The 27300-nt window shown below is 45.4% G+C and overlaps 1 protein-coding gene across 1 annotated transcript in view; it reads left to right on the top strand.

Moving 5' to 3' along the window:
• Positions 1–20926, top strand: part of LOC119461216 (nuclear migration protein nudC) — a 32998-nt gene extending 12072 nt beyond the window's left edge. The window contains exons 5-10 of the mRNA XM_037722442.2: positions 4117–4230; positions 9057–9125; positions 10156–10281; positions 11004–11087; positions 15740–15858; positions 20816–20926. Coding sequence (XP_037578370.1) covers positions 4117–4230; positions 9057–9125; positions 10156–10281; positions 11004–11087; positions 15740–15858; positions 20816–20867 — 564 coding nt within the window. The 3' untranslated portion in view covers positions 20868–20926. The remainder of the gene's footprint in view (positions 1–4116; positions 4231–9056; positions 9126–10155; positions 10282–11003; positions 11088–15739; positions 15859–20815) is intronic.
• Positions 20927–27300: the final 6374 nt, after the last annotated feature.

The raw sequence follows: 27300 nt of genomic DNA, 5'->3' as shown, positions 1-27300 counted from the left end.
CATTCTGGTTCGGCTCCGTAGTGGCTACGGCAACCAGTTAAGCTGCGACACGCAGCTGCAGGAATGCCAGTGGCAGAGCTCGCACCGTGCGCCGCGAACGCGCGAAGGGATTCTGCCTCACGCAGGCGTGACTCTCGCTGGAGCAAAGCGATACTCGCCAGTCGACGTCGTTGCCTTTCTGTGCTTTTAGCACAGCAGTCGTCTTAGGTGGCGCCATCACAAGCGAAGCAGTAGGCAATGCACTGCTGATGCACGTTGAAGCAGCAATCCGTAGGCGACGAGGCACCACAGGCTAATCCGACGCTAACTGCCTACACAAGGCCACAGAAGTACATGGATTTGTCTGTTCTTCGTGCTTATGGATTTACAGTAAAAGCTCGATGATACGATCACGGCTAATACGAATTTCCGGATGATACGAATTTTTCTGTGGTCCCGGCCGAGCCCCATTACTTTGCAACGTGCTAGAGAACGGTTGTTACGAATCGATTTTCAGCCTGCGTCGGTTGATACGAATAAACGCCGCCCCACCGACGGCCGCGAAAGAGAACAGCGCGCAGGCACGCGCTTTCTCTCCTTCTCTTTTGGTGCGGAGGCGCTGCGCCGGACAGCGCGGACTCCGCGACTGGGCGCGAAGAGTTTGAAGCGGTGGCGCTTCAAGAAATAAATGCTTTTTACGTACACGTGCCTGAGTGAGTTCACCTCTGACTCTTTAATTTAGCTACAGTCGAATCTCGTTAATTCGAACACGCTTACTTCGAACATACCGCGTACCGACAATGCTCTTAGCAGCGCGCCAAATAACGCGGCGGCGCCTCCGACCGGCATTGCTCCGACACCGCCATAGAGCAAAAGCTCAGGAGAGACCCCTCAATGCCGCGCGCGAAGGAACGGGGAAAAAAAAAAAACCCCGAGGCGGAAATTTCCCCCCCTCTCAAATTGCAAGGCCGCCGTTTCTGCATCGCGCCGGAACAAGCGTGTTCGTGCCGACTAGAGTGTTCTAGACAACCGTATTCTAGCATACACGCTAGTGCCGACGTCTCAGCCACGCGGATAAAATGGCAGTGAACCCTTCTCCTCTATTTTCTAGTCACATGTTGACCTTGCACGCTGCGGCAGCAGCGCAGAGGGAAGCAGCGGCGGAGGCACAGTCGGGCCAACGAAACTGCCACGCCCGCAAACGCTCGCTTCCCGATAACGGCAGAAAACGAAACTTCAGGGGGCGGCTAAAATAAGCTGGCGCCAGCACGGCGGCGGGCGCGCACGGAGATGTGTGCACGGAGTCGAAGGTGAGAGAGCTACGAGGGAGTTGAGAGGGAGGGCGAGGGGAGCCACCGAAGCGGCGGAGTTGACGCGTCCGCTTCCCTGCCGCCCTTCTCCCTCACCTTCGACGGTCTCCGCGTGCACCCGTGTGCCGGCGCCGCCCGCTCGCTTCCTGAAGCTTCGTTTTCTGTCGTTATCGGGAAGCGACCGTTAGCCGGCGTGGGCAGTTTCGTGGCCCGCGCTTGCTATGCGCTTGCGCGCCGCGATATTTCACGACTCCCACCGTTCGTGCATCGTGCTATGGTGCACGAATACTTCAAAAATACGTCCTTTTAATTCGAACAATTTTGCGGGCCCCTTCGAGTTCGAATTATCGAGATTCGACAGTAGTTTTAATTGTGTTTCGATGATACGAATTTCGGCTAATACGAATATTTTTCGTGACCCCGTGAGATTCGTATCATCGAGCTTTTACTGTAGACGTTCTTATGGCTTTGTTTATTGCGCTTTTGTGCCTTAGTTGCCCTAAATTTCAGAGCAATCTATACTTTTCGAAGTGTAGAAGACACTGGAAACGCCCGCATTTGCTACTAATTACAACGGTTCAGCTTGTCGAGGTGGCCAAATCTTAACACACCAAGTGTCTCGATGCACTGGCGAGCCCGCGATAAATTCATAAGGGCGCTTTGTGTCGCTTGTCTACATACGTCCGTGGCGTAATAGTTTCAGTATTGGGCTTCTCTGCTAGAGGTCCTGTGTTCAAATCCTGCCATCGGACAATAATGTTTTTATTATGTGATTATTTATTGTATAATTATTGTATGAAACTTTATGCACGAGGCTACACTTGGTTCTTTATTCTATGGCTACACCGTGTTGGAGCCTCCACTCGCTGTGACTACGGAAGCGTTCCCTGTCGGCACTCGTTGGTGTCACGATACAGTACTTTGCTTCACCGCTCCTAGATGGTGGCGCCGGAGCCGACATCACGTCAGTTACATCCGTTGCCGGAAATCGGTCGTGAAATTCGGCATAAAACACTTTCGTGTTAAAAAAGGCAGGGCTTGATGGGTGAACATGTAGTCCCTTGGCCCCGGTATTGGAGAACGCAGGGAATGGTATAGGGGGGGGGGGGGGGACTCCGCTTGCAGACGCTAATCAAGGCAAAGTGAGATAGTGTCTCCATTGGCAGTGGCACTCGCCTCCTGGTGGCATGGTGACAGGACAGTTAATTTCTTCAATCTCCTCCATTAATGAACCAATTTGAAAAATTATTGCGGTAAAGCGCTTCTTAGATGTCGTTTTACAAGTTCCAGTTGATAACCAAAATTTGCATTTGGGCCTGGTCAGGGACCTTTAGTGCAGGCAATTGCAGGAAACCACTATGATTTCATTGGTTTAGTGCATTTGCAATGTGTACACTTTAATAGGATAAGGGAAGGTAGGGGCATATAGTGTAAACCGTATTGAAAATATATTGAATGCTAGTGCATGCACTGATGTTTGAAGACCGTACAGATTATAACTACGCACATTCTTTTGAATCTCGGCACCAAACGAAACGCCATGGCTTGTGTTTCTGGAGGCATCATCGCTTATCAGGAGCTTAATTGGCATCCTTGACTACTTATTGCTCTTCATGATTATTTGGCTAGAAATCTAATATGCTCACTGTGTTGGCTTAGTTACAGTGGCGTCATGTTACTGAGCATGAGATTGAATGTTCAATTTCCGGCTCTGGTGGCCGCTCTCTGGTGGGGGCTGAATGCGAGAAATCTTCGCGTACTGAACGTTGACCGCACATTAAAGACCCCCGGTGGTTAAAAATTAGTCCCGAGTCCTTCGGTTATGCGGTCTCTCATAGCCAGTGGTGCATTGATTTGAATTGTTAAATAATTCAAGCAAGCAGTCAATCCGGAAAAGTATGCCTTCCTTAGCAAGCTCAGTAAGTTCACTTGGCATTAAGTTTATGTTTGCAGTTTGTACATATGCATGTGTTTCACTGATCATTTTACTGATTTTCGTGACGATACAATTTTTATAGTGCTATTGCATCATTTGCATACAAAATGTTTTTACAAAGTTTATATATGTATTTTTGCACCATTCTTCGTTTTGTTGTCACTCACTTTATCTATCCGTGATATATTTTTGTGCTTATATTTCATTGTTTACTTACATACATTTCTAGTTTATTTCCATATTGTTTATACACTTGTCAGGCTTACATTATTTTGTATTTATTATTTGTTTGTGGGAGGTAGTGCTTGCAATTTTTACTTTGGTACCTCCTCCTGTAAATTACTTTTGCTATGCATCTTGATGTGATCTGTGACTAAAATTGAAATTGAATAAAAAGAAAAAGTGTTGTACATTTTGGTCTTGGAAGTAAAGTCATATCTCTTTATATAATGACCATGGATATAACAAAGTAAATCTTAAAGCATTTCTCACTGGTAGCAGCATGTAACAAATATATGCTGGCAAGGAATATTGGATATAACGAATGTATATTTCCGTGTTGGATGCGAATGACATTCAGCTGTATAACTCATTTCAGAGACTAGTGCTGGTTAGCAAGGTAATTCAAGGTTGTGTGCAGGCTGTCTGTGCTGAGCTTAAATTTAGAAAAGTCACAGCACTTCTTTGCATAATTAACATTACAAATATCTTAATAGGATGCTAGTGCTAGTTGGGCCTTTTTTTCTTTTTTTTTTTGTCGTCTTGTGCTCAGATTTAGGTCACATTCTTCTGGTCTTATTCTGTGCTCTTATTAAATTGTTATTGTTTGCTGACGAGAAGTTCTGACACTTTGTGCTTGTTGCTCACTATTGTTGTGCTCACTTTCACCAGGGAGATGAAGATGAGGACGAAGACGAGAAGGACAAAGGGAAGCTCAAGCCCAATGCTGGCAATGGCTGTGACTTGGAGAACTACAGGTGGACTCAGACTCTCTCTGAAATTGAGGTAAAGTTAACGAGATACGCTATCCCACAGTATTTTCTTCAAATGTTTTGCTTCTATCAAACTCCCATTCGTCACCACATTCTATGTATCGAGCACTTCTCCACTCCACACCCCTACACATGCAGCTCTCTCCTAATGGGGCTGCAATCACATTTTATGTGAAATATTTAGTGCCGACAAAATGAGCTTTGTTTTGCATAGGTCAGGCAAAATAAACATAACTCGCTCACAAAATATATTTTTGCTTAGGGCTCACTCCGACTCAGTCTGACTTAAATTCTACTCAGCCAGGCTCACTCGGGCTCAAACTCACCACAGTTGCACTCAGCCGGCTCACTTGGACTGCTGTCCGTATTCATAAATGCATCTTAACTTGAAGCCCACGCTTGACTTAAATGGCGCCTGTCGTGAACGCACCAACGAAAACAATGAGCGGCTTGGCTGCGTTCACGCCAGGCGTCATTTATATCAAGTCAAGCATGGGCTTCAAGTTAAATATGTATTTCTGAATACAGGGATAAGACTCACCAAAATTCTACTCAGCCGGGCTCACCTGGACTCATCATACTTGCCAAAATTCTACTCATTCGGGCTTCAATTGAACTCAAGACTCCCCAAATTCTCAGCCAGGCTCGCTCAGACTCGTGGGTTGGTCCGAGCCTGAGCGAGTTTACCGACCTATGCTGTTTTGTCAGATGCTGTCAAAAAAGACATTGAGTCTGAAGAACAGTACCTGCCATGTAGGAAAAATAAGCAAGGTATGTGTCGCTGCAAGTGGCCATTTATTATTGGCAAGTGCAGATTTCCACACTGCCTCAAGAGCACAAAAGGCCTGCGCAGCCAATATGCATTCAACAAGAAAGTGTGGATGGCACTCTTATCTTTTCACTGAGTGGATGCAGGCATGGGGTACCGAACCAGATATGTTTGCACCACTGGGTTTGTCAATTCAGACTAAGGGTTTCCGCGAACTGGCATTTTAGGGTTCGCGAGTGGCCAAAACGAATTCGACCTCAACACTATGCGCTGGCGAATTTTACATTACAATTTGAATTTAACAAAACCACCGGACACCATATCCACACCTAGGTCATTTTTGAGGAAAGGCCATTGCAGCAGTGGCGTGCAACTCATCGCTGTGCAATTTGCGGGTCTGCAATGAATGCATTTCATTCATGCTCGCACAGTTACACAGTGAGTGGGATTGGACTTAGGATGTTGCGCCAGCTGAAAGCCAATTTCGAATGGAATAGCGTCTGCCTGTATTGATTCGCTTCCAGGTGTATGACAATCGGTCGTACACTGTGCACTTGTAACAGACATGCTGGGAACATTCACACGCACTTCGCAGTACAAGTGCGCTGATGGTGGCACGATGCATATCCGTACAGGATAGCTTAGTTCTGCGCTACCTTATTCTGAATAAAAACGCACAGCACAACTTTGACGCGAGAGGCGCATTGCGGTCTCGCTGCTGGGAAACGCAGGCTTTTAGAGTTACATTGTGATCAGTATATCAAAGACCGTTCACAGTACGAGCAATTTTTTCCATTTGTACAAAAAAAATAAAAAATTAAAGCTTCTGCTTTCGACCTGGCTTTAGCGAAACAAACTGGTAAATTCCCACTTTTCATGATCTCAGGAAATCGTCCAAGATGTGCGGAGCTTTCAGATAAACTTCAGATAGGTCAATTTTCTATTTCGAATTACTGATATATCAAACTATTTCGCAATCCCCTTTGCATTCACATTCGATGGACATCTTAAAACTTCACTGAATTAAGGGAAACTTTGTTAGTAACTATACGAAGTCAGCATTGAAGCTAAAGAAAGCATAGGAAAAATGACCTGTGTCTTCTTTTTGAAATGTGCATGTTATAAGGAAGATGAAAGGGAGAAAAAAAAAGACATGTTTCTGACCAAGTGCTGTAGACTCATTTCCTCTCCTGCTTATGGCATGATGACAGAATGTGATATCATGGCTTAGGCTGTGCTCAATGTCTGCAGTGCTGCTGTAGGCCACTACAAGTTTGAGTAGAGATACACTCAAGCCTCGTTATAACGAAGTTGAAGCGGAGCCGTAATTATTTCGTTATATCAATTATAACAGTTTACGGCAATGTATGCTCAGTTGGGTGCACAACTGCAGCAGAACCGCGCTGTTACGTTCCCGGGTGCTACGTTTTCCTGGCTATTACGTCGTTTTCGGCCAGTCCCGGCATAGCTCCCATAGGACCCAATGCATTGGGAACCCCACTGTTGCATCACAACTGTGAGACCGTTCCCACATCATGCAGTTGCGAACATGCCGCCCCGCGCAGGCCCGAGCGGCCATGTTGACTTTTCATGTCGCTTGGCTTGGTGGCTTGACGATGCGATTGGCCGCCCAAAGTTCCGGGGGCAACACCTATGACGTATTTTCGGTTTCTACTAGCAGAAGCATGCCTTACAGATCCGTATTTTCTACTTAAAGCTGGTGTCTATGACACGTTGGGGCCCTATAACGTTTTTTTGGCTGCTCGCTATAAAGTCCAAGGGCGATAACACCGTCGCCGCGCGCCGTATGCTGTATGTGCGAGTGAAGCGTGCGAGGGTCAGTCGACAATTGCGCTTTAATCTCGCATGCGTGAAGCAGAAAGGCGGGGCGGAAGCGTGCTTCTTCTGTCGCCCGCGAGGCACGGGGGGTTACTCCGGCGACCGTATCTTGAAAGCGATGTGCGACATGGAAAAAGTGTGCGCCGGCGTGGCGTTGTACTCTGGCATGAACTGCGTACTGCGTCGCCGCGCGCGACCAGCGCGGGCCGTAACTTGAAAGCGATCTGCGTTGGGGGCAGAGTCTAGGCAGTGTAGGTGCATCAGCGGCTCGTAGCTTTGTGCGTGCCGTGTGTTCTTGGCGATCATTTTGCGTTAAAGTGATAGACAGCAGGAAGGTCACTTCGCTCGCTGCTGCTGCGGCACTGCGCCGCCTGGCCGCTTCTCACTGCCGTCACGTGGCTCGCCCGCTCGTTTTGCCCCACTGGTTGAGCGAGGAGGATGGCTCGCTCGGCCGCGCGTGGCGTGGATGCGCATGGCCGTGAGGTCGATGCGGGAGTTTTAAAACAGCCGCGCCGAATGAGTGCCGAACTCCGTGGAATACTTCACGCACTGTGATCGTTTTTTTTTTTTTTGGTAGACTAATAAAGTTCGTTATATCCATTAAGACATTAATTTTACTTCGTTACAATGAGGTTTCAAATGCATGGTTCTCTATGGAGATTTCAAGGGGAATTTCATATACTTCGTTAGATCCATTATTTCGTTATATCCCGTTACGTTATAACGAGGTTTGAGTGTACTATGTGAATGTTCTTATTATTGCTTGTCATCTGTTCTACAGTACAGTCAAACCTCGTTAATACGTAGACGGCCAGCAACGACGTTTAGGTATGCACTAAACAACGTACGAATTAACCATCAATGCCAGTTTAGCGCCTACTTACTGGCTGGAAAAGAATTATTTCACGATGCTCTCAAACACACACACGCAGACAGGCTTTATTTGCGGGTAGGCAGCGAAAATAAAGTGATCTTCACTTGCTGCCGAGGCGGCCTTGTCCACGACCGCAACCACACTGGCGGAATGAAGAAAAAAAAATTTCGCAGTTCCACCTCATAGGCGAAGCATTGATTGCGATAGCAAATTAGTAGACAACTATACGAACTAAGGGTAGTAGTTTTATCAGTCGTATACACTTGTGAAACATCGCTTACTAAATTAAAAAAAAGCACGTTGTAACGCGTGCACAGGTAAACGTGAACACATCTCACTCGATGACCGTGGAAACTGCTTCAAAACACTGGAGTGAGGAGGCACGGCAGCAGCAGGCGAGCGAATTGACCTTCGTGGCATCTCTCTCCTGAACGCGAACTGAACCTTGAAAGCACTGCGCACACAAGGCTACCGGCACTAGTTACACTTTGTTCACATCGCAGATCCGTTTGAAGACTAGGCCCGCGCGGACATGCTTTTTCCACATCGCATATCGCTTTCAAGATACGGCACCCGCACTGACCGCCGCCGAAGTAAACCCCCCCCCCCCCTTTCTCGCCTCTCCCGCCAGGCCTCGCACGCGACAGAAGCGCGCTTCCGCCCCGCCTTTCTTCCTCGCGCGCACGAGATTGAGTTGCAATCATCGGCTGACCCTCAGAAGCTTTCACTCGCACATACAGCGTACGGCAACAAGCTACCATGTTTGGACTTCATACAGAACCTCAAAGCAACGACCACGGCGACGGCAGAAGTGTGCTTGGAGTGTCCATAAGATTGCTATCGCAATAAAATGCGCTTCTGCGCTGTTACTACTTGAATTGGATTGGATTCGATGGCAACAGCGAATTCGTACCCCCTACCGGCAGCTTCTTCGTGTTACCAGAAGCCAATCTCGAAGGCCATGCTCTTGTGCCCAGCATTCGGCAACAGCTGTATGAGCAGGAAATACGTCGTGGTGGCCATGTTTTAAGGTCGTCGCAACTTGAGAATCGAACGCCTGTGCACATGAGATTTTGCTGATTTTGTGCCTGTGCATGTAGAACAAGAAAGAAAATAGTACGTACTAACCATTTGGTGGGCACTGAGCGACTACGTATTATGGGGTTCAATGGGGGCTGGGTGGGGGAATCTTCGCGACTATGTTTGAACTGCAATTGCACATTAAGCGGGTACGTTTTAACGAGGTTTCACTGTACATGCAGTTCTTTTGTGTGTCTGACACGGGATGAGTATTTTTTATGATGTTGCACCCACAAAATGTCCATTATGTTTTTTTTTTTTTTTTTCACTGTTCCAGCTCAGGGTCCCTATACCAAGGAATCTAAAGATCAAGGCACGAGATGTTGTCATTGACTTTGAGAAAAAGGTTAGTGGCCTCAACGAGTTTGGGTAATGCATTAATTAGTGCAGTTGAACGCCTTTATAACGGAGTGCTTGGGGCCTCCGAAATTATTCATTTTACAGGTCACTTCGTTGTAGAGGCACTCGACTGTAGTTGTTTTGCATGACTTTTTCGATATTTCAGTTGCACATTCGTATTAGAATGAATATAGAACTTTGAATTAGCTTGTGGCCAAAATACTGTATCTACCTGAATCTAACATGCACCTTTCTTCCAGCCAAATGGGCTTGAAAATTGCTTGCGCATTCCAATCAGATACGAAACCAAAACCGCATTTGAGGCATTCGCAACAGCCTACTTAAGGCCTACCATCGGAATCGTCAGATGCAACATCACAGCCATCACAAAATGGTGACAAAGCTTGTTTTTGTGAAGAGTGTGGTTGGTTCAATTTGTGCTAAACTAGATCTAGAGAGTTGCTCTCGTCCTGTAGAGTTACTCTCGGCCAAACTGGATGTGCGCGCCTGTCAATGGTGATGACTGGACGGCGCGCACTATACCTTCACTTATGCTTGGGCCACGCGCTCTGCTGTTGAAGTTTCATTTGATGCTGATAGTACATGAGACATGGCTGCATTGCAATAATGCGTATTTTGACAGTCGTACCAGTTTTGTTTGCAATAAGTGCATGTTTGTCTCAAGTGAGGCCATCAGAAGTGAGCTCAACTGTAGTGAATTTTTTTTTTACCCCCTTCCTGTGGGAACAGTGTCGCAACAGAAAAAAGTTTCCATGGCTTTGTAGGAAAGCATCACAAGATGGCACTGCTTTTGCCATCTACATCGGTGTTCTGGTATTCCGTAAATTGTAATGTGCTTCCAGTCAGGATAAACCTCTATTAACAGGACTTCTTAGCTGGCTAGAAACTCTCTCAGAGGCGTAAGATGTGAGTAGCCAGGTGTTCGAGATGTACCACACCTTGGCCATTAGGTCTCCCGCCATGAACTGCTAATGTGTGCAGTTGAGGAATGTGTCTGTTTTCCTATCTCTATGCAGCACCTAAAAGTTGGTCTCAAGGGCTTCCCACCCATCATTGATGGGGACCTGTTCAATGAGATCAAGTTGGAAGAGTCCTGCTGGATCCTCGAGGATTCGAAGACCATCCTAGTCACAATGGAAAAAGTGAGTATTGATGGTAGGGAGGAATACCAACATGTCTTGAGTCCACGTTGACCGTTGCTGTAGATTGTGCTGCCACCTACTCAAGCTTCAGCTTTGTGTCATAGCCTGAGTGCCTTGCTCTAAATCGGCAAGTGCACTTCACATCTGTGCATGACAAATGCTTTGCAGCTCCAAATTGCAGGCTGGAAATTGAATCTCTGAGGAAGGGATGATGTGATATTCTACTGGTGGTTTCCAAGCATTGCTGCAAAGCTTCTAAGATCGTTCAACATTGTCACGAATCTTTATCATGCCAATAAGCATGCTCCTACAATGTTAACAAAGCCAGGATAATGCTACCGAAGTCTTCTGTCCGGCTAATACAGCTTTGTTGTTTTACATAACCAATCAGAGCACTGTGAAATAGCCAACTGTGTTATGAGATTGTAAGTTTTTTTACAGCTCTTGTCGGTAGCAGGCGTTTGCTGGTGATGATAAAGGGTTCAAACTGTATGCCGCCCAAATATTGATCTCAATTTAGCACTAGTTCCTTATGGAAAAGCATTGATCTCTAATTGCATTTTTATGTAAACTTATTTGTCGAATCTTGAGTATATGAAGCAAGTTTTCGATATTTGTGCTGTTTGTTATAGCAGTGTTGTCTAGAACTTGTCTTTTCCCTAGATTTAGGAAATAAACTGAAGGTGCAACACGGCACTGTCTTCTTGCTCTCTCTCCATCAGATTAACAAGATGGAATGGTGGACACGTCTGGTGATGACAGACCCAGAAATCAACACTAGGAAAGTGAACCCCGAACCATCCAAGGTTCGTACGAATGATTTCCACTACTGTGAATTTCGTTTCAAATTTATTTTTGCTATACAGCAAGACCTTGCTATAATGAAGTTGAAGGGGGAGCTGAGCTTACTTCAATATACTTCTTCTACCTGCATAAACACAAGAACTGGTGAAATTGCTTTGCGTATAGAGGTCAACACACTTGCCTAGAACACACTCCTGAGGCCCAAAGCAGCCAGCAAAGCTTAAGGGGGGAAGAGGGGATGAAAATTAACTTTTTTGTTACTTGGCAGAAAGGGCCGAAATTTGGCACACACACTGTACATTGCAATAGAGAGGCCACTCTAAGATTTGATTAAGATATCTTCATTAGTTTTTGTTTTATAAGAATTTACAGAAGTTTACAAGTTCCTTGCTCGTGGAAAGCCTGGCACAGTAACGAAACATGCCAGGGAGCTGCCTTTAGTTTTAATCTTTGCTCAAAAGAGGACCACAGGGTACAACAGTTTCAAATTTTTTTTAACCCGTTTATTTTTTTTACACAGAACATCATGTTCACCTTCACTAATTGTACCAGAACTTGTCACTCACAAATTAGCAAGTAGAAAAGAAAGTAAGCTATCAACAAGATATTGAAGACTGTCATACCCTCAAGCACATTTCAGGGAATACATAAAAACAAACGGGATCAAAATCGGTGGAGCCATTGTTGTGCTATGCTTTCCACGAGCGTGGTGACTGACAAAAAAGACACAATTGAGAAAACGGGCTGCAAAGTTTTGCAAGCAGCGCAGATTTATTAGGACGCATCAAGGCTGTAATATTTGGCATCATTGCTGTTAGGCATTTTCTTGCACCTTTTCCTCTTCGTTTGGTGGGCGTGTAAAATTTCACAGCCTGGCTGGTCCATCAAATTGAGCTTCCGTTCAGTTGCAGACACCGCGCGAAGGGAGTCGCGAACGCTGCATGCTCGCGCTTCTGCAGTCGCCGCTGACACGAAACGCGGCTCGAGGCGCGTCCGAATGGTGCGCAGTTTGGGCGACTACTTGTCCGGTGAATCTTCGGTTATCACACTGTAGCTCGTCGACGGTTGGGGTTCGCGCGGAGGCGGCGTGGTCCGTGTCGCACAATGCATCAGAAGCTGAGTACACCGTCTTTGCCGGCCATGGTGACCTTCGACTCGCGTTGATACGATCTCGGCTGATTAGCGTGGCCGTACGCCGAGGCGCGGGAGCCTCCATTGGCACGTCTTCCGTCGACTGCGTTATCAGTGCCGATGACACAGGGCGATTGTCGGTTTCGCTGCTCGAGCCACACGGTGCAAGATAGCGCGGCACGTAATCCACGGTGCAAGGTAGCGCGGCACGTTCAGTCGGGTGCTCCTCCGCTTCTCCCACTAATTGCCGTATTTTTCTCGCCGTAGGAGGCACGCGCTTCCGTATTCCGAAGGCGTGCTTCGTCCAAAATCTCTTCTCGAACGAGCGACGATCCATCACTAACCTGGGGCTCTCAGAAATCCGAATTCTGCGTGTCAAGTGAAGACGCCGGCGAGGTTTGCGAAGCGAACTGCGGTCGCCATCTTGCCCGCTGCCGCAGCAGTAACCAATGGAGAGACGCCTTTCAGCACGGCAGCCAATCGTAGGCCTGCTTTCATCGGAGGGCCCGTGTGACTACTGTCAGCTGACCCGCGCTTCTTTTGTGTTTGTGCGTTTGTTACAAGATGGCGACGAATTGAGAAGCGGAACGGCGAAACTTTGAACTTTCGAACGATACCAAGATGGCGCGGCGCTCGGTGGCGGGAAGTACGAGATAGGGCTCCATGAACTGTGGTGATATTGCGTGATTTAAAGCTGTTTTATCGCCCTGCGCACTGACAAATTAATTTTTTTGGGGGCACTTTTCGTGCGTTTTCAGCGAAACCATTTTGATACAGCATAGATTAGGCGTTGCAGATACCGAAACGCGTGGTTTTCAAAAATAGATTTTTCTCGCGATTTTCGCGATCTGATCCCCGCGTCCCCCAATAAGCTGACCACCAGGTCGAGAGAAATCAATGGAAAGTGTAATTGTAGTCGTGCAACCTCATGCACAATCGATTTTGTGCCCCGTCATCTTCATATTCGCCAGCCCAGTCCTGAGAATGTCGTTCACATGTTCCCAAGAAGTGTGTTGACCTCTGTACATGTATATCACTGTTATTATTTATGTATGGATCCATACTAGCATCATACTAAGGATACAGATGCTCCTCATGAATTTTCATGATGTTTTGTATCTTGTTGCAATTAAATTCAAATTCAAATATATTCATTACTTAGTTATAAGGGTTCTCCACTTTCACTGCTGACATTGCCCACGCGGGGGGGGAAGCTGTTTGTAACCACAGACTAAGCCGGTACAAAAGCCTGCGCCACACTGCCGAACAACCTCGCAAGATTGGTTTCTGCCACATCTTTGTGCACGAAATTATTACTTTTTTTTTTTTTTTTCCTAATGCAGCTGTCAGAGCTCGGTGATCTTCGCTGTTGTTGTGTGCACAAAAGACTGTAGCAGTACAAGAGCGTTTCGTGAGCAAGCCGGATGAGCGCTGCAAGTCTTCGATTTTGTACCGTGCCCATTGCTGTACTAGAATGAATGCTTCTAAACAAGAAAGACGGTGTTTCTTTACGCTGGCATCCATCGAAGGGTGTTGCAGAAAATGAAAGGCTTGCAGCGCTGTGGTGTCACATTCATGAAATGTTCATAATCCAAGTGATGACCATAAATGTGAGAAGAGGTTGCGTTTTGTTATGATTCATTTAATTGTTATTCTTATCCACTGCAGCGACTGCCATTAACGCTACTGCACCGATGCCATTGTTAATAACAGTGGGGCAGCTCTATCTGAGCCAATAATGAAGGGCGAAAGAAAAACGGAAGTCGAAATTGATTGTTCTAAAGTGTGATCCCAGTACGTGGAAAACGCCCTTGACTTTGCATGTGCAGCTGTTCATTGTGGCCTTGATTAGGTAGTGCAGCATGTATTAGACCTCCATGTGCCGCAAGCTATGCGCTCAGCTGTTCATGTGTGATTTCAACGCAGAACACTATATTCGACCAAGGCACAGTGTGCTGTGTACACAAAGCACAGGAGAGTGCATGCAAGAATCGGCAGCTTTAGAGTGTGCGAGTGGCCGTCAATTTAGTAGTGCAGCCGGTTTGTGCATTGCCAGGTAGCCAACAGCTCATAGGGGTCTTGAACTGCTGCACCAGATGAGTTATAGCAGTGTCACGTGCCACCAGAATTTGGCCTCATCAGTGGAAAAAGATCGGGAAATTTTATCTTCTGAGCTAACCACCACAGTAAGTTAGTGGCTATGGCATTGTGCTGCTCAGCTCGAGGTTGCAGGATCAATCTCGGCTGTGGTGACCACATTTCGATGGCGGTGAAATTGGAACACTCATGTACTTAAATTTAGGTGCACAATAAACAACTTCAGGTGGTTGGAATTGATCCAGAGCCCCCCACTACAGTGTGCCTTATAATCAGATACTACTGCTTCTGCACATGAACCTCCAGCATTTTAATTTTTTGCTTTCACTACACGGAACAGTAGTCATGATGGTCTGCTTCGAAGTGTGAGATCAGTCGTCCTGACCAGTGATCTGACTGCTGTGACCGTGGAGCAGAATGCAAATATGCTCATGGGCTGAGATTTCGGCACGTGTTATTAAAGAGGCATAGAGGAGCAAACATTGAAGCTATCTCTTTAATTTAATCTTCCACTTACGTGTATTTATTGTTTATTCCACTATGTTAAAGCTTCCACTTCCATGGTTCCACTTATGCAAGTTCTCAAGGCTGTGTTATATTTATTTGTTTCTTAAAATTGCACTGTTCACTTTGCAATTCCTTTTGCGTAAGTGGGTGTGTACTCGGGGCATTACTGCAGCTGTATAGCCTGCTCTATGAACTATTCATGGTGGGCCTTTATCAGCATTTGTCTATTGGCCGAACAGTCACCTTGCACATACAGTTTATTTTTTCGACATGTATGTAAAGAAAGGAACAAAAGGAAAGGACTGATGCAGTATGTTACGTTGTCTAAAAAACCTCATGATGCTTACTTTATGCTAAACGGTGACTTTGCTGCAGATAAATTTGTGACTAAAAGAGCCACTGCAGTTCCACTAGTTGAATCTCTCTTGATGAACGGGGTTGGATCTCTTATGTATCATTGTCAAGAATCTTGGAGGTCATGCTCTGTTGGGGCACTACTGCCTGCTTCAAGTTAGAAGAGAGAGTGCCACACTCCTGCAAATGGCATTCACAGACTGGTGTGGGTAGGCAGCATCAATGGTGTGTCTTATTTGGAAAAGCCAATAAAAAGTGTTAATATCTGTGGTTGTATACAATTGATCAGTAATGAACATTAATGTTATGTGAGGTGGTGCCATGTTTGCACTGTTACAGTGTTAACCTACTGAGAACTTAATTCTGAGTAAAACGCCATTTTTGGACACCTTGTAGAGCTTATCTACAACTTTGGCTTGATATGCGCATTTAGTGTTCTTTAAAAAAGAAGCCTGAGGTGGCCAACTTTCTTCCAGCTTCGAAACATCAAGTCTCGTAAATTATTATTCGCCCAACATTTTTGTGTCTGTGCACTCTGGGTAACTGAGTCACTTTGTTCGTGCAGCTCTCGGACCTTGACGGTGAAACGCGAGGGATGGTGGAGAAAATGATGTACGACCAGAGGCAGCGGGAAATGGGCCTGCCAACATCTGACGAGCAAAAGAAACAAGATGTTCTTAAGAAGTGAGTAAACAAAAGCTTCACCACTTGTTTTTGATAAGAGTGTGCTGAGGGCTAACTGGCAAGGAAATTTTAGACTGCATAAGATAACCCAATTTCTGATATTGTAGATGCAAACCAACTTCCATGCAAATTTTTTGTTTGTAATATGAGTGGATGCATCTCAAAAAGATTACGTTCTTGATGTCGGAACTTGAAGAAATGCCGCCACTACTGCTCACTGGAAATAATGCAGAACCCAAAACATTAGGAACCAGTGCTCGCTTGGGCACCTGTGCGACAAGGTGCAACAGCAAGATCAACATGCATGTGTTCTTCTGGGATCCATGTTGTATCTGCTTGCCGCCAGTGCACGTGTTGTCTGGTTAGGCGCCATTTGAGGCTGTTATTTAACTCTTTCCCTGACGCGCTGATTGGGCATTGTTGGTTTAGAACGCTCTTTTCGAAACCTTCTGCGCTGCTGTCAAGCACACTGTACCATCTGATGTATAGTACGAGAACTAAGCTTTTGTTTCATATGGAGTTTGTTTTCCTCCTGGTAGCGGTTTTTGAACGGGCTCCCAGGATGGCAAGCCAAGGAATTGAAAGAAAAAAACACCACGCGAGCACTCCGTACAGATGGTTAACCAGCGAAGCTGAAACGTGCGGCCCCGGTGTTTAGCAGTGGGTTAATCCTGACGCTGTATTGAAGCGTTTCTCAATTATTGGTTACATATTTGTGTTTCTAGTGGAACGCAAGCACCAATGGCGGGCGGATGCTGCTAACCACGACGCCGAGCTAACTCAAGATATCAAATGCATGTGACAACGGCGAGCCGAGGAGACGGCGTTGGGGGCAGAGCAGCGTCAACGCGGCACTGGAGGAAACGCATTCGCTAATGACGTTACTAACGGCGCTGCCAATGGCGCGTACGCTTGGGTGCGACGTAGAGAACGACGTAACTGACGGCGCAGCCAATGGAGACGTTTATCGAAACATGGGGCGAACAATTTTTTGTTTCGCCTAGCCATATACAGCTTTCGCTGTAAAACGGTCGCCTCCAGGGCATTGCAGATCTCATGATTCCACTGCGTCTGCAGCTGATTTTATCGATGGCTGAAGCAACAGCAAGTCAGAGGATGCTGCCTTTTTATCTGACTTCGATTCTGAGAGTGACGATGGCAGATATCAACCCTGAACTTGAGGTAGCATCGCTAGTTCATGCTCCACCACCCACTGAAGCCAATGCACTAGCCATCTAATGTGGAAACATACCAAAACTGCAAGAAATGTTATGACAGCCAGACACACCAGAAAGCAAGAGTTTGCTGCAAGACTTGCAATGCTCCCCTATGTTTCACATCAATAAGCTGCATGGCATGCCCTACTGTAGTCCTTCCAGTTAAATTCTTGTAGCTGAAGTAGTTTTCAAGGAAGAATATTGATTTCTTTCCAGTTAGTGGCTATATTACAGAGAAACATATTGTATATCTAAATTATATTTAGCATTTTTTCTTTTTCAGTACAGGCGCATCTTAATAAGCTTTTGTCAGTTTAATTCTACATTCTTGTTTTTGGCAATTTATATATTTCTTATGACTAAATTTTTTCATAAATGTTGTATGCCTGAAAAGCAGATTCATTCAGCTTTACTTTCATGTATTGCTTAAAATTTTGAGTGCAATAGTTTCTTCAGAAAAAGAAAAATCTAGTGTAACCTACAAAAATAACGGCCATTTTCCTTACGGCATTGAAAGAGTTGAGGATAAGGTGATCACCAGCCCTGTGGCTTTGCCAGTTTTACTTCAACCATATGTATTATATTCATTTATAGCCAGTTTGTGCAAAGTTGAAGTTCAGTGCAGTTGGATTTTAGAGGTTATTGCAAAGGGGCAGGGTCTCCATACGGTTACATAGCTTAACTCTTTCTCTACCATGGGGAAAATAGGTGTTTTAGTAGGTTGCGCCAGATTTTCTTTTCTCTGAAGGAACTACTGCACTCAATATTATATGTAACACGTACATAAACAAAAAGCAGAATGATTGCACTTTTCACGCATAAAAGTTTTGTTAACGATACGTATGTCATAAAAATGATAAATTGGCAAAATCAAGATTGTGGGATAAAATTGGTAAAAGTTTATAAAGACACTCTTGTATCTACTAAGAAAAAAATGTAACAAAAATTATGATATATGAAATGTATTGCCGTTTAATAAGCACTGTCTCTGAAACAATCAATATTTGATTGAAGAGGTATTCCATTACAAAAATGTAACTGCAAGCACTCTAGTTAGCCGTGCTGGGCTGCGGCCACCGATGTTCGGCTGGTTTACGTTGTCGTCGCTCTCAGAGTCCAAAGTCCGACAAAAAGGTAGCGTCCTCAGACTCGCTGCTGCTCGATCCATCGATAAAATCAGTCGCAGACGCAGCGGAATCACGAGATCTGCAATGTTTAGAAGAGTGTGCGCTGCTCTTTGAGGCAGCCATTTTTGCTTTCTACTTCGACGATCGTGGAACTTCGGAGCGCATACAAAGGTCGGCACCTGGCGGGAAAAAAGTGAACTGCTTAGAAAACAAAAATATAGCTCTCCTCCTTCACATCCGATGGCACAATGTGTCCGTGAGCAGCGTGGAAGGTCTCGAAAGTGGCATTTCAAATCATCGATAGCGGGCGGCCATTTTTGCTTTCTACTTCGACAATCGCGACACTTCGGAGCGTGTTCCAAAATTACCACTTGACGGCAAAAGCACAAACTGCTTAGAAAACTAAAATATAGTTCTCCTCCTTCATGTCCGATAGCGCCATGTGTCCGTGCGCGGCGCGGAAGGGCTCTAACATGACATATCAAACCATCAATAGTGGGCTAACGATGTCCAGTGGGCACGGTAGGGAAAGAGTTAAATGAGATCACTGCCCCAAACAGTAAAGGACTTTGCACTTTAATTACAGAAGATTAACCCTTTGCAGGTCCGAAACTTTTACCCACTTTCCGGCTGTCCCAGTCCGAAACTATTTTGCTAGTTTATAGCGCCATGATGAAAACTACAAACTGTGGACGAAAAACTCATATGATATTTCTTTTTTCTTTTGCATTCTGTAGGCAACTCCTCTACCGATATTTGAGCAGCGTGTGATACCCGCTCGAAACATTTTTCTGCGGTGCAGGCCAGGGTTGTTACTGCAGGTTTTGCAGAAAAACCCAGTTTACCTCCTGCCTCCGTTTGTTTTTCGATCGCTACAAACAGCACAGTCTTTGCCTATTTCGGCCTGGGAGCTTGTAGATGAAATGGCTCCTCCCATCTAGCCTTTCCTCGCACTCCTTCCGCGCAGACGGGCCCCGATTTTTGGCTCTAGCCCTCATGTCACCCACCAGCTGTTGGAAGAGGTTGCGGCGGTACTGCAGGTGTCGCTGTTCTTTCTCAGCATGATTCTGCAGCTGTGTGCGCCTCAAAATAAAGCTATTGACAATGGAAACCTCTAGAAGCTTTCACTAAATGTGCCACCGTAAAACGCACGCGATGAAAAAGTGGTGATGCTTCTCAGCGAACCACGCGAACGTGCGGTTCCGCGTGCAAGTGAGAACGCTCTGGTATCCAGAAGCCGTGCTGAACATTGTGCTGCACCCTAGTGCAAAGAGAAGTAAACTTCAACAAAGTTTACTTATCCCTCAAGAGATGGCGCATCGTGTTTATTGCATGCGAACGTGCTGTTCTGCGCGCAAGTGAGAACGCTCTGGTATCCAGAAGCCGTACTGAGTATTGTGCCGCACCCTAGTGCAAACAGAAGTAAACTTCAACGAACAAAGTTTATTTATCGCTAAAGAGATGGCGCATCGTGTATACACAGAATGCGCGTGAATCGCAGTGAGAAAAACCGCGAAATTTAACCCCCGAACCCCCTTGTCGGGCGGTGCCCGACAGCGGACCGCTACGGCCGTGTGGCGTTGTCGGGCCATGCCTGACACCGGACCGCAAAGGGTTAAAAGCTGCAAGTTAGCTGAAAGAATGTATGATTATCAATTAGAGTGAGTTTGTGAATTCGATTGCAAACAGCATGAAATGATGCCGGCATTGCAGAGATAGACACAGAAGGTTGTCTTCACTGGGGCATCTCTTAATTGCACATATTACGGCTTGGATATCTAAAAACAAATGATATGCAGAATTCCGTCTGGGAAGAAGTCGCAAGTTACAAAGGAGGTGTCGGATGGCCCTGGTTATCGTTAATACACACAAAAGCAAAGCCAAGTGAGGGCAAATGCAATAGCAGGTTAGGAGTGTGAGTGTTATGCTTACACATTGTGTGTCATTGCTGACTGCACTCTGCTTATTTGTTTTTGCTGTAGACAAAGTGTTCCCAATGAGCCATTCACTTGTTAATCCTGCTGCACACTTCTGTAAACTTAACGTGGACAACAACTCAAGAAGCACAACTTCCTCTCTGTTCTGTTTCCTCTTTACTGTTTTTGGGCAATCTGTGTATTGTTAAAGCGGTGTGAACCTTTGTTGGTTAGGCTCCCTTTCTAGGGGCCATGAAATGGGACAATATGTTGCCTCACTTAGTAGAAAAATAACTCAGCTTGTCAAGCAAGCAGTTTTGTTTCTTGTAATTCATGCTAACACAGTATCCTTATGCAATGCTCACAGTGCATGTTTCGTGAAATGGTGCTGCATTGGCATCATATTTGGGCCCCTGACATAGCGATGCTATTCTAAGTCCATCAAGGCCAAAATGTTTTCCATTTCAAATAATCTTGAGTTCCGCAGGCTGTGTGAGCCTGAATGGTTTAAAGTTATAACACACACAATTTTCTTATTTTTTTCATGACGCTTTGAACTAATTTCGAACAGAAAAAATTGTCTTGCTATTTGCTTATGGGCCAATGATGCCTGTACTATGCTCGAGCAGGCAGCAGTGCACATCAGTGCTGTTATACGCATCAGTGGTGCAATATTTTCCTGAATTTCTCATTCTAGGTTCATGGAGCAGCATCCAGAGATGGACTTCTCCAAGTGCAAGTTTACGTGATCACTCCAATCATTCCTGAATAGCGCTATTTCTATGTAATAAAAAACATGTCAATCGCCCGCCCTTCGTGTAGTCGCTGGCAAATTGAGGAAGTCCGATAAGTTGATCATTTATGATTTTCTTTAAAAATAGCTAAAGGGATACACTGTTAATAGTAGACAAAATACCTGGCCTAATATCTGCTAGTTATACTTTTGGTTAGCATTGTGCCTTATTGATGCAGCAGAGTGTATCCTGTGGCTGTTCTACAGTTGATTTGGTAAAGTACATGCTTACAAGTTCTGGCCGAAGAGGTTGTTTGATGAATCCGCCTGCTCTAGCCTATATTTCTACAGGAGTGATATTCTAGGTTAATGTGCCAGGTGCACAGTCACCCGTAGACACCGACATGCCTGGTCCCAAGTTGTGCCAAAATGTTGCAAAAGCGATTGTACCCCTGAATGGGGTCGACTGAGAATATAGCCTGAAGATTTCAAAATCACAACACAACAGATCCGCCCACTGATCACCGACAATGCACTACGTTGTCGGTGAAACAAAAGTGCACTGCTTCTAACCGATGAGGCGATTGTTGTGAACGTGCTTGCAATGGATAACGACATCGACGACGGCGCCGATCACGCCGTAGGGCAGGCTGCCTCAATGTTGTCCTCACAGGAGACCCTGCAGATCATTCGGTCCTTTCGAGGCTTCGTTCTCACAAGGGACCTTCACTACGTGGAGCACGTGGTTGCCTCTGAGAAGGATGTCGGCAAGCTTCGTGTAAAGCAAGCGAAGCTGGTGGACATGGTGTTTTCTCGTGCAAGCCAGTGAGAAGCACATGGCGAGTCACCCCAGCATTTCTTCTGGATTTCTCAAGCTGAGAGGCTGTCACAGCAACCTTCTCTCATTTTTTTAAAGGCTGCTTTTGAGGCCACCAAGCGGATGCCTCGGCCGAGCTCGCATGTCGCTTGCCGCCCGTGACCCCGCTTTGCAGTTGTTATAGCAGCGCCATTTTTGAAAGCCGACAGTCGCGGCTTGTTACACGTGATCGGAGCGCACAGAAGGCAGAGTTAAAATGAGTCAGCACAATCAGCATCCGGATGGAGGAAGGTGGTGGGGAGCGGCACTGGCCTCCCCACAATTATAGATTTTTCATAACAGTTCTGCCATCCCCCTATTTTGAATTTTTTTTTTTTTTGGTGCAACCCGGTTACAACAATGGAATTTTCATGGTACTTGAATATTGTTATGTGGGTTCGACTGTTACAGCACCGTGATCACTATTGATACAAGATTCGGAAATTGCGCTAGCAACATCACTGCGGCAATAACCTTGTTCCTGTAAAGGGCTTTTTGCTTTGTTTGAACCACTTTTTAATGTGCCAAACAAAAGCATAACGACATATTGTAGTGTGAAGGCAAAATTACAAAAGTGTGCCCTTGCGCTACAGTAAGTCATTAAGCACACACCCACTAGCCCAACAATTCAACTTGCAAAACAAAAGTGTGTTTCATGGTTGTGCCTTCAGTCTAGTGTCCTTGTGCAGTATCTGCCATAGTCATGAATACACGCAGTGCTGTAAGTTGCACATAAAATGTCAACTCGTTCCTAGGACGGCCATTAAACATGAGTCACGAACAACTCGTGAGTGCTGCACCCGATATCAAGGTTACTGGCACTCATACTTTAAAGCCTCGTTAATTCGGATTTCTAGGGACTAAAAACAAATGTCTGAATTAACGGAATATCGAATTATCGAGGGTATCGAGAAAACAATGAACAAATGCTTACTACGTCAATACGCTTTTATTTATTGAATGAATCGGCAAATCCTGGTTCTATTTTACACAAAAGCAGTGCGGAAGCTGCAATTCTTGTCATCTCATGACTGATTAGGGCTCGCAGCGGCGAAGCCCTCGCGACTTCCTTCACAACGCGGCCACGGCACGCTTTTCACTACCGCATGCACAATGGCAGTGTCGCCATGTCGCCGCCCATCGCAATGTAGACGGGGCTCTTCATCTTTGAAAAATTTGCACTGAGTAAAATCGAAACTACTGTTTGCCGCAACCGTTGCGGACGAAACCGCGGCTGCACCCAACACAATCATGGACGGCGACCTTGCGGTTCTGAAGGTGCGTGGCTGACGCACGAACTGAGTCAAAACGAAACAAACGTTTGCTATAACTGCGGATGAAACCGCGGTCGCTATCTACGCGATCATGAATGGCGACTAAACAGTCATGAAGGCACGCGGCCAACGCGGTGCTATGCGTGGTGGTAAACGCAAGAATAAGAGCTTTGAAGGCACAAATAGGCACGAAGTGACCTGGTGATGTCATTCACATACGATTTCCACTGATGACTATGGCGATGCGAACTCCAGGTTGTCGTTTCGGTGGACGCTAACGCAGTTTTCTCTCTTTTGCATCGTACATTTGCATCACTCCGTGTTCGCCGAGCTGCGAGAGTTGTCCATATTAACCGACGTGCGGCCAAATACGCCCGAATTAACGAGAGTTTCATTGAATTAAATCATGCATACGCCTGCCGGGACCAAAGGACGAGTCCGATTTTCCGAATTATTGAGGGTTGAATTAACAATGTTTTACTGTATAACCTTTCAGTGCCAGCTATAACAGTAAGTAAACATTTGTTTTGATGTTTTTGCCAAAGGGGGGCAATTTTTAACAAGCACACGGCAAACACCTTGTGATTGCGAAGATTGCGTGCATTGTGGTAGCAGGATGCTTGCATGAACATTTGGGTTGTGACTCTCTTGCATCTTTGGATTATTGTTTGGATGCTACAGTAGCGGTGACGATGATGTCAGATCGTGGAATTTTAATTTGTACGATGGATACCTTTGTGACCAGCCTCATCGTCAGCTGTTCGAAGGCAAATTTCGTTTTCTGCCTATTGATGACTGAGACTGTGTGTGGACTGAGATGTTGGCACTATTATATCCCGTACTTACAGTGCCTGTGATGCGCATGGCAAAGATTCACCACCACTAACTTAACAGAGTGATGCTTTGCCCAATATTTCAGGAAGGAGGCAGTTTTCTCTTGGCGGGAAACATTGCACAGTGAAGCTGTGGGTGTGAATAGAAGTGCTTGAAAACAGGTATGATTTTAGGTCATAACCGGCACTCTAAAAGCTTGGCAGCATTGCGAACCAGCAGCGGTGCCAGCAGACTGAAATACACACCATATGGCCCCTCAGAAAATTTCAGGGCGTTTCGTGTTGAATACTGCTGTCAGAAGTGTCTTGCTTACATGCAATCCATGCAAAAATTTGGGTGTTGAGAGGCACTCAGTAGCAGCTAATAATTATACCTTGGCATCAGTGTCTTTTTGACTCACTACCTTTTGAAAGTCTGTTGGTATCGGGACCTCTTTATCAAGATTCTTGTTCATAAATTTCAGAATTGGGGATGTTGCATCTGAGCATACTAGGATAAGTTTAATGCATGCCAGTATTTTTCACCTGCCTTTATGTAAAGGCGAATAAAAAGTAATGCATGCCCTCTCGGGAAAACTTACGGTAATAACAAGCAGCCATCATTTGAAGTACGTGAACAATGAAGTGGGAATGGAGACTTGGACAAGTCCGCATTTCTTTGTAATGTGCATATTTTGGAACTTTTTTCGAGTTTTGGAGCTTTTGTTCTCGTTCTATGCGCATGTATCATTAATAAACGCAACTTAACTGAGCAAACCGCTTCATAACGAAAAATAGCCATAAATATATAAATCTAGGTATCTTTTTTGTGGTAAACTATGGATTTTTAAGAGTTATTCTAGAGATATTTTGGCACAGAAGGTTGGCATCACTGGATTAAATTTGTTTCGACTGGTGCAGTATTCTTTCAAAGCTCTTATTTTCGTTCATTTGCCAGAAAACGGTTAAATATCACTGGAGAAAAAGAGTGGCCAAATTTTCTTTTACAGATCTCGCACTGAAACCACACAAAAATTTGACTGTCTAGACCTATTAGCACCCATTAATTGATACATATTTCACCTCAGAATTGGTAATATAGTGGCTGAAGGCACGACTCCCTGTTTTACATTTGTCATAACTTATGCAGCGCCTCATGCCCCAATCGAACCATTGCTCAACGAAATTTGAGTTTGCATCGCCCATATCATGTACTCATTTAAAATCATTGCCGGCAACATTAATGTGAAACGCTACTAACTTTAGGGCTCGGTTGGTGGAGATACGCGTTGTGCTTAGTCATCACAATTCGCCTCTGCCAATGATCTCGTAGTGCTCGATAACCCTTGATCCCCCAACCTACGTTTCAATCGCACGTTGCTCATAGCTGGATGGATGGCAGCCTATCATCTCTTGCCCTCGCCTCGTACTGCTACATCCACTTCAATAGAGATTGTGAAATTCTGACTATTAAAACTTTCAATTCTCTCTCTCCTGTCAAAACAAGCCTCAACAAAAATGCCTTAAAAATTTGGAACACAAAAGAATTGTGGAATCACTCTAGAATTCTAATTGCTGGCAACTGGTTCAATGAAGTCGCCTTTATTTAGAAGAAGCTCAAGAATTTTTTATTAATAAATTCTATAATAATTTCAAAGGCTTGCGTATAACTCATTCACGACCAGTTCCGAAACCAGACACCAGCTTCGGCGATTGAACGTAAACGCATCAAGTCAATGCATTGGCTTTTTTTTTTTTTGTAAGACAACAGAACCCCAACTTGAGGAATTGAACAAATTAAAATAACTACGACGCTTTTGTCGCTTGTAAAGTATACATGGATCATCCTATAAACATCGACCTCCAAGTGGCTTTGCGTATCACAGTGAAATAAATATATTGGCCTCGCATTACAAATCCAATTTGGAAAGCGGCACACCACGTAACTTTCATCGTTCTACTTGTGGACAGTGGCTCACAAGTGTTTTACATTCTGCTAAGTTGTTAACCACATAGATTTCAGTAGATACACTGTACGATGATTATCACACGCGGCTCCGGCAATTGATAATGCCTTGCCCGCAATCTGACCAACGACGTGCTTTTCAAAAACCGTTGGAGAAATCGAGCAATGTTGGGTAACACCTGTTCTGCTCAGGGGTGCACGCGGGACAGGCTCACTTTTGCCTTGTCGAAAATTCTTTTCATGAGTACCTGACATTTTAGAGTGCAGCTCTTAGGCGTCTGTTCCTGCGTTGAGCGTTGACGGGTCTCGGCGTAACCGAGCGAAGGAGATTAACGAAGGATGAAAGAGCGAACAAGGAGCGCAGCGGGGAATGAAAGACAGCGAGAGCGAAGAGAGCGCGAGGAGGAAATCGGATCCAGCCACCTCGAAGCACCACCAGATGGCACTCACGTTCGCGGCGGCACCGGCCGTGCGGGGGAAAGGAAAAAACTCGCCATCGCGCATAGCGTTCACCGCAAGTGTTTCCCGGTAAAGATTTTGGTTGCTATACTACCAAGTGGCAGTTGCCGGGAAGCGGCAACTGTGTGCCGGGTCTATCTATATACATATATCGCCGCGCGTCGCGGCTCTGCCAGTCGGTGCAGTGATCGCTGCGATGCCTCAATATATCGCCAAATGAAAACTCATGTAGACTTCGCTCAAATTTCGCGTTAGGGAGTATCGTAATCGTCGGCGATTTTTTTTTTTTCATGTTTAGTTCTTGTAGCATTATTTATGTAGCAAAACCTAACTGATCACCCAATTTACTCCCATCATACCGGCCTAATCTAATGAATTCCATTTCTGGGGAAAATTTTAGAACGACTTTAAAGGGACACTAAAGGGAAAAATGATTTCTTCTGTATCAGTAGATTACCCTTCCACAATACCGAAAACACCACTCTTGCCGCGTGAAGCCGCTTGGTAAGCCAGAAAGGAACGAAAAACACAGAAGGCGAGTGGCGACGCCACCTTGAAGTTCCCGCACCAGCTTACCGTGACGTCGTGGATTTTGACAGCGTCTTCTAGGTCCCAGTTAATTCTTTAGCGGCAAAGATTGACTGCATTGTGTTCTAAAGGAGCCCAACGCTGAATATGGCAAGTTTCGCGAGCTTTTACGAAGCCAACGTGGCCCAAATACCGAGAAATTACCTTGGAAGTCGTGACGTCACATTGGAGTGCTGACGTTGGGGCTTCCGCGCGAAATTCAAAAACTTTAACTTGGAGCTTCATTTTCTCTTCTAATAATTGATCTATTTCAGTGTAATTAACAACAGCGGAGTTTTCGAAGAATACTTTATCAGTCTAAGTTGATTTATTGTTTTGCTTTAGTGTCCCTTTAAAATTCCCGCAGATATTACTTTAATAATTTAGTCCTCACTAAACAATTGGTTTTCACCTGGGAAGAGTGCGCTTCTCGCCTAATACGCCTTCCGTAAAACACTCGGTGAAATTAAAGGTAAAAAGCTACACGCTTCACTCGTCTCTTTTGGTTTAAAAGA

This window comes from Dermacentor silvarum, chromosome 8, assembly GCF_013339745.2.
Source record: "Dermacentor silvarum isolate Dsil-2018 chromosome 8, BIME_Dsil_1.4, whole genome shotgun sequence".
NCBI lineage: Eukaryota > Metazoa > Arthropoda > Arachnida > Ixodida > Ixodidae > Dermacentor > Dermacentor silvarum.
This window is presented reverse-complemented; position numbering and strand designations above follow the sequence as displayed.